This window comes from Carassius gibelio, chromosome A7 (genome assembly GCF_023724105.1).
Source record: "Carassius gibelio isolate Cgi1373 ecotype wild population from Czech Republic chromosome A7, carGib1.2-hapl.c, whole genome shotgun sequence".
NCBI lineage: Eukaryota > Metazoa > Chordata > Actinopteri > Cypriniformes > Cyprinidae > Carassius > Carassius gibelio.
In genome coordinates, this window is record NC_068377.1 from 21,412,279 (window position 1) to 21,420,750 (window position 8,472).

Consider the following 8,472-nt stretch of genomic DNA (forward strand, 5'->3'; position numbering starts at 1 on the left):
TCGTCAGTTGTGTTTCTGGCCTCCAAACAGAAAGCTAATATACTGCAAAGTCCAATAACCTGAGCATCTTACACCCGCTGTGGCCGGACACGAGAAACAGGATGAAGCGATCAGTGGGCGTGGTCTGGAATTGTTGTATGGGCGTGATTTGGTTAAACAGGATGATACGGCGTGTGGGCGTGGTTTGAATAAATAACATATTAACGAAGACCACCCCCACCCCCAACCCCGCCCCCGCTCCCCAAAGGTCCGGTTGAAATTGGAAAGTGCCCCTATCTGTGTGCAGCTGGGCAAACTTCACAGCTTGAGAACTCCTGCCCTTGTTTACGTTTAATTCGCAGCACAACATCCCAGATATGTGTGACAAATAAACACAGAACAGAAGAAACTCATATAAGCTATATAAATATATATACATACAAACATACATTTATACGCATACACACACACACACACACACACACACACACACAAACATACATACATATATATATATATATATATATATATATATATATATATATATATATATATATATATATATATATACACGTATATATATTGGCCTATAGTATAAATTAAATGTATATAATGTAAAGCATAAGCATATATTGTATTATCCTATCTATGCCTATGATAATAAGAAAACGATCTCTACATTACATTTACATTTATGCATTTAGCAGACGCTTTTATCCAAAGCGACTTACAGTGCATTCAGACTATACATTTGTTTTTACCAGTATGTCAAGAGTGATATCTATACGAATGAACTTTATAAGAAAATATGGTATAAATGTCAGGATAGGAAAAATTATTATAAAATTATTAACGTAAGACAGATTCTGCATATCTTCCCTCTCTGCTACTGTTCATAATGATGGAAGATGCGGAGGTTTGACATACCACATTGGATAAGAAATCACTCTCATTCAGATCCTCTAGGTCCAACAGGTTGGAATTGGGAAAAAGTTTGTCCGAAGCGAGGTTGTCCAATATGGTGTCCATATCGGCTGTGAATTAAGAAAAAATGCTTGGAAAGCAATAACAATATCTCAAAGGTGAGATAGGGTGCAAAATAGTTGAAATCCAATTCAAAAATCGCAACCAGTAGACTGTTATGTGTGGCTTAAGCGACGTGCGCTCGTCTGCACTGTCAAGTCGCCTTCATCCACTGAGCGTCTCTAGTCTGCCCATTTACACTTCTCTGGAAGTGTCGGAGGAATTAGACGTGATTAACGCGAGGTGGCCGTGCGTGTTTCTTCCAAATCTGTATCATTCATCTGCGTTGAGTCTCTAAGGGGTAACTAGACTCATACATATTTAATATTGTCCCCGCCCTGCTCTCGCTCTTTGCGCCCAATGGCAACACCCACCTTTCACTTCATTTAAAGTGACAGAGCATTGATTTCTGAGCACTTCAGCCATTGACGCACATGAAAGACTGAATTCAACAAAGTATACAGCCCTGGCTGTCTATTATGCAAATCTAAATTCCACTTTTAAAACGAGTAGTACAACGTGTTTAAGACCACAAAACACCTACAAATCCTTACTGATGAAACAGAGACACATTTAACCATGTTGAATTCATACAAGACGCAGATTAAAATGGATCTCAAATATGCTCTAAGTTGATTAAAAAAGGAAAAAATGTGAACTTGAATTTACAATGCAAGGGGACACATGTAAATAGATCTAATAACGGCATAGGTTTTTATGTATTTGTTAAATTCTTTACTCCGCAGTAAAATACATTTGTACTGACAATAATATCAAATGAGAACTGACATAAATGATTTCATAATTATGTCATACACAACTAAAGATGACATTTAGGTCCTAACAGTAAAACCAAATCTTATAATAAAAGATAAATAGGTATACATATGTGATGATGTTTTGGAGGAGTGCTCTAAGACCGTGTGATGTCTTTTGTTGTCTTCTGTATAAAGTACAGAGCGTTTTTTATGAAATTTGATCCATTAAAGGCAGTGGACCAGACATCAATTTAACCTTTAAAACGTGCATTCTTCACACTACCTATTTTTCAACATTTTGAATGGCAAACTAACTCTGTCTGACTGGATAATTCTCCAGTTATGTCATTGCAATAAATCAATTCACTATAGGGGGATAGGACTAAATAGATTGATTCCACTTAATCATTTCACTAATTTGCTCTCCTCTTTCAGATTATTTGCTCTTGTCTTTGGAATGATAAGAGTCCGTTCAAGTGATGAGAAATCAATTCAGATCAAGTGTGCTGGGTTCACACAACAGTTGTTAAGAATTAACCCTAAAACTCAGAAATGATTTTCTCATTGGCAGTTTTCTTTACCTCGGATACTGTTACAGCTCTCTTTCCTGCTTTTTCTCTGTTTCTCTTTCATTCAAGGTGCCCTAGTTTTCCAGAAACCTGCTCTTTAATAATGGAATTTCTATTTGAAGTGAAAGGTGTCGTTTTTCAATTCACATCCTACCTTCTACACATTACATTTGTTTACAAGTGATTTTGTGTTATGTAACTCCAAGCAGAGTCAAGTTGTTTTTCAGACAAGTGAAGGTGGAAATATCTCTACTTATTATGAATTACTAATAACTGTTATGGTTGATGTTTATGGACCAAGTTCATATTAGCTCAAGGATACACTGGTGATAGGGTTCTCTAAGCAAGTCTAGTTTACAGGTTTCCCTTACCTGGGATTGCACCTGTGTCATTTTCATTGCAGTCCAACTATAATATTAGAGGTTGTTGCAGTGGATTCGCTAGGAATTCTGGGCCCACTGGACTGATTTTTTATTTATTTTTATTTTTTATTGGAAGGAGGCGCTATGCACTAGTCAGCTAATTAATAAATCTTTTAAAAGGTGATATAATTTAGAAAGTAATACTGTAATATAAAAACAAGAGTGATCAAACGATGTGATGAGACAAACAGATATTACTGTTACATGTTACTGACGCTGATGATCAGTCAGAATCTTGGTCTATGTTTTTTTTTTGAAAAGGTACCGTCCCAGTGACAGCTGTTGTACCTTTATTTCTGAGAGGATATGTGATGACCGACCAGTATCCTACCACAGTGTGGAAATGTGGTAGTCCTCTAAAATGAGCATGTGGTGCAGGTGAAACAGTAATATTTTGAGCTAAATTGAATCCCTCCTTATTTCCACAGATTAAGAATCTCCCTGACGTCAATCAGCCTGTAAACACTGGAGAGCTCTCTATCTCTTTAAAGTTGTCGTGGTAACCCTCACACCTGGTCAGCTCTCCTGTCTGTATGGTTTTTATAGTCATGTGAAGCTTCCGTCCTCCCCCTGCACAATAAACACACACACACACACACACATACACATCTAATAAACAGTATGTGGAATGTGACAAACTGGAAAAACACCATAAAGTAAAGCAACCATGAGGTTTCACTTTATTTACTGCCTTGTGTCTCCACATGGGCTGCAAATTCCAATCCCCCCATCCCCGTCCCCACACACGCCTCTCAGATCAGCAGCTTCGCTGTATACCCTGTTAAATATACTACTTTCTCAAAAGTGTCATGCAAAGCAGTTCGAATTAAAATTCTAGGGAAACCACTTAAATGACATCACCGTATCAGAAAGTAAAATTACCTTTAGGTTAAATTTGATGACAATTGTGAAATCCCTTTGTGGTTAGCTAAAGTTTTGATTAGAAAATCTCACTTTTCAAATCTCATGCATAATAGTTTTGATTGTTGTAAATTTCCACTAGTTTCAAAATGTGTAATTTCTTAAGGAAAAAATTCAATTCAATTAAAGTTTATTTGTATAGCGCTTTTTACGATACAAATCATTGCATCATCTATCGAAAATTACTTTTCTACAATATTTAGTAGCAGCTTAGTGGTGACTATCAGTTTATTGCATATGGCAGAAATGTACAGAAAAATCAGTTAAAGACGTAATCAAACAGATGATGAACACTATTAACAGCAATTATTATATGATGCAATCAAACTTATAGCCAAATCTGGTAGTTCTGTATCATCTGAGGTCCTCTGATGGGTCAGCATCATCTCTTCTCAGGTGTTCTGGATCCAGACTGGAGCTTCCGTGGCAAAACAGAGAAACAAATAGAGACATCATTAGCATAACTGCTGTTCCAACCAAGTAAAATTAATTAGTTTAACACAAGCTAAAGAATTATAATGCACATTTGATCAGATATACGGTAACTGTAATCCAAAATTATGAGATGGATTATTTGAATGCTTGGCCAAAGCTGTATTTTTAATCTAAATTTAAACAGAGAGAGTGTGTGTCTGAACCCCGATCATTATCTAGAAGGCAATTCCAGAGTTTGGGAGCAAAATGTGACAAAGCTCTACCTCCTTTAGTGGACTTTACTATCCTAGGAACTACCAAAAGTCCAGCGTTTTGTGACCTAAGGGAGCGTGATGGGTTGTAGCGTGGTATAAGGCTAGTTAGGTACGCAGGAGAACTTAATAGGGAGCCAGTGCTACAATTAATCAAAATATGATCATATTTTCTTGACCTGGTAAGGACTCTAGCTGCTGCATTTTGGACTACCTGTAGCTTGTTTATTGAAAATACTTTCTCCTAACTCAAGATAATGGTCTCTCCTAGATATGAAAATTTGGTGTTATCATTTTGTCACCATATCATACCATAACTGTATGCTTTTCTTGTTCTTTGGAACACAAAACCAGATATTGTGAAAAATATCAATGCAGTGATGGTCATTGGGGACCAGTGTTATTTTAGGCTCAATAATCTTTCATTTTAACGACAAAAAGAGTTCAAACATTCTTCAAAAGATCTATATCTCACAAAAGGCATGAGGTTTTTGCTCAACAGGTTGCAGATAGGGGTGGGGGGGTGTGGGGGAACCTGTTTGAAAAGTCATTATTTTGAAATTCTGTTTGGTGTCAAAACCGGTGCCAAAACTGACACAGTTGTCCTGTATGAAAGGTTCAATGGAGTTTCTCTATCCTGTTTCTATATGTCTCCAGAGGATGATAATGACATTGCAATTGTGTGACGGAATGAGGAAGAATGAGGAAGAGAAATTCAGAATGAATTGTTGAAAAAGCTTCATTTTCACTTCTGAGAAAGCAATATCTATATGCTTCAGGGTGCAATAGTCCACAAGAGATAATTTTTACCAGCACTATACTTGCTTATAACACAAACACACTAAAATCAGATTAAAGCATCGCTGTACTGGTTTAACTTATCAGGTAAATTTGAGTGTTTTTGATGTTTGCAGTGCTACTGGGGGACAATGCATGTCGGGAACAGGAAATAAAGGTGAACAGTCATTGCATAATTAAATCAGACATTTCTTTCTCTTAATTAACCAATTAGATGACTGACTAATATGCTCACTGCTCCGCTAATGCTAATGAGGCTGAGGAGGAAGGTTATGGTTGTGCACTGTTTGCAGGTCTGTGAAGGTTGTGTTGATGAAAGAGGCTGAGAGTACCAGACAGCTGACAGTGGCATCAGTGGATGACATCTCTGCTCTCCGTTCCCACAGCATCATCTAATTCATTCATTATCTCCACTCCCTTCGTCCTTCCTATTCTTCACTAATCATGCAGAGCCATTTATGCTCACACGCACTGCTATCCAGAGGGCACGGGTGACACTGTAACGCACACCGCAAAGACAAGGAAGCAAAGATGATCATCTCTTTTTCAAAAAGCACCGTTGAGCCTTCACTCCACAATTACAGACTACACTGCACACTCTGAGTGGGATGTGATTATAGCATTACTCTCTCTATGTGTGTGTGTGTGTGTGTGTGTGCGTGTGTGTGTTATGGGTGAGGGCCAGAACTCTTTGCACCGGTGTCACTCTAAACACAGCAGCATTCACTCAGTTATGAAGATAAACACCAGAATAATCAAGATCTCCTGTCAGGTGAGAGGTTCACCCCACTGAATACAAATGAGGTTTTCCAAAGCTTCCCAGAGTGATTCTTATGTGGACAACATGCACAGATATACGCACACCGCACCGAGCTCATGTTGGACACTTACTCCAGACTAAAGCAAAGTGAGGAAGGCAAATGCTCAAAAAATCTTATAGGGCTATCAAATTTAATGTGTTAATTGTAATATATTATAGTATATTATTCATATATTAACATATGAATTAAAAGTGTTTGAAATTGTTTTTAAGTGAATATTTAAAATATGTTTCCCTTCAGGTTTATTATCATATTTAATAACAATCAGGTAATATTATAATTTATTTTAGTACAACTACAATATAAAAGCTTTTCAGCTTAGAAAAAAAGCATCTTTATTAAAGCATTGTCTTTATTACACCAAAATTAATAGGCAGCGGCTATTTGCACTTAGTGTAAATAGCAATAGAGGCTATATACACTAAGTGCAAATAGCAATAGAGGCTATTTAGGCTAAGTTTAAATAGCAATTAGATGCTATTTACACTGAATGAAAATAGCATATTTTCTTAGCGATAGATGCTATTTACACTAAGGGCAAATAGTAATGGATGCTATTTACACTAAGTTAAAATAGCAGCATTTTTTTAGTGATTGTTATTTACACTAAGTGCAAATAGCTATAGATTCTATTAAAATTGCAGGATTTTCTGCTAATTATATATATTTGCTCTTTCATTCATATAGGATACTACTTATTGCAAATAGTAGCATTCTATCTACATCTACTACAAACAGCATGCAATAACTTACAGAGTGTAAATCTTCATTTTTTTTTTTATTATTAAATGTATGGCACCTTATTGGGACAATACAGCTCTTCATACATCTACCCTAACCCTATCCGATACTTTGTTTTCAACTTTTTTATTATTTCCTTAATTTTCATTGAAAATAAATGCTTTTCTGATGTGATTTGATTTGAAATTTGAAAAGGGAGAAAAAAAGTTAGCCAAAAGGCAGATTTGAACCTAGGTCGATCGCATCAAAAAAGGTAAGACACACGTCTTATCATCTGCGTCACTGGAGCCAAGGACTGTCAGTTGTCTTTTGTAATGTTGACTAGCTGAATCAAACGTTGTTGGGCGGAGTTAGCGTAAATAGACTTTGTCAACAAGACGGGCCATTTGCACTTAGAGCTTACATAAGAAATATGTGTATAGATGGGTTGGAAAAAACAGGGGCTTAGAGAAAAAATGCCACCAAAATTAATATAAATCCTCCAAAAATTCAAGATAAGAGTGTTGTTTTTCAAAATGTCAGCATAACTGCAAATGTGATAATGATTTTATGCAATTTATACAATATTTTATTCAATCAACAATTTTCTAATATTAAAGCACTTGTATTTTAAAGACAATTTTGTCAAAATATTGCCTGTTGTCATTATATGGTAACAAAACAAAAAGTGGCACACAAAACTACAGCAGAACAAGTCATGCATGATCTTCAAACAACACACAGTGATGTTTTGTTGCTGAAGGAATCTGCATTTTTGAACGAAGTGGTCGAGCGAATGATTCAATGAGCAATTTACAAAGAGTCAAAGGCTTAATTTCTAGATAAACCAGTGTTTTCAACAAATTTGTTGAATGAATGATTTAATGATTAACTCATTAAGACTTAGGTTAGATTTGGTGGTTTTCAGTCAAAGTCTATATAGGCTACCCAAGACGTGTCACTTGTAGTTTTGAATGGGGAAAAATGCAACGCTCAATATGGCCACTCGCAGGAAGCCCCGCCTTCTGAATGGAAGAGCCAATCGCTACTGCAGCTGCCGTTAGAAGTCCCGGTTGCTATAGAAACAGTCAGCTCTTGGAACTCCGCATGCGCACTGACTGATCTAGCCTGGGAAATAAGCTTTTTATACACTATTTGAGCAAAAGTAACAACATTTATGACACAGTTGTTGTCAGACTTCTTTGTTGATTTCAAATATGAAATTTAATCCTAAACTTAGATTATAGTTTTGGAGAATTTGATGTTTCCCCATTCAAAGAGATAGGAGATGCACTTGGCTGCCGAGTGACATGAATTGTCACATAATGTTATATTTGAATCTCAGCATTGTCTTAATATTGTTTGTCTACAGTATCTTATTATTCCACTTGAATCTGACATGAAATATGATAATTAAAAAAATTTAAATTCTATTTAAGTGGACATATATCATCCCTTAAAGAAAAATAAATTTCTGTCTGTAGCTGCCTTGAACTTACTGCTCAAAGTTCACTTCATCTCTCACATGCTAGATCTCAACTTTGCACCCTAAAATAACAGGTGCAAATCTTTCACACACTCAAAACAAAAACACTTATGCAATCTGAATACCCCAGTGTCACATGTTCAGATAGACACTGAGTAAAATCCTCTTTCAGTCTCTCCATTCTTTACAGTATGTGAGGTAACATCATAGCCACAGGTGAAGGAGTTTCCATATACCCAATGAAACTGGAGAACAGAGCCTGGGTACTGAAGACAGGAAGGTCAGGACA

The 8,472-nt window shown here is 36.4% G+C and overlaps 1 protein-coding gene across 2 annotated transcripts in view; it reads right to left on the reverse strand.

The window, feature by feature from the left end:
- The window catches only part of LOC128016808 (cyclic AMP-responsive element-binding protein 3-like protein 1), a 31,930-nt gene extending 30,590 nt beyond the window's left edge, over window positions 1-1,340 (reverse strand). For both annotated transcript variants that reach the window (XM_052601624.1, XM_052601625.1), the window contains exon 1: window positions 907-1,340. In XM_052601624.1, coding sequence (XP_052457584.1) covers window positions 907-1,008 — 102 coding nt within the window. In that variant the 5' untranslated portion in view covers window positions 1,009-1,340. The remainder of the gene's footprint in view (window positions 1-906) is intronic.
- Window positions 1,341-8,472: the final 7,132 nt, after the last annotated feature.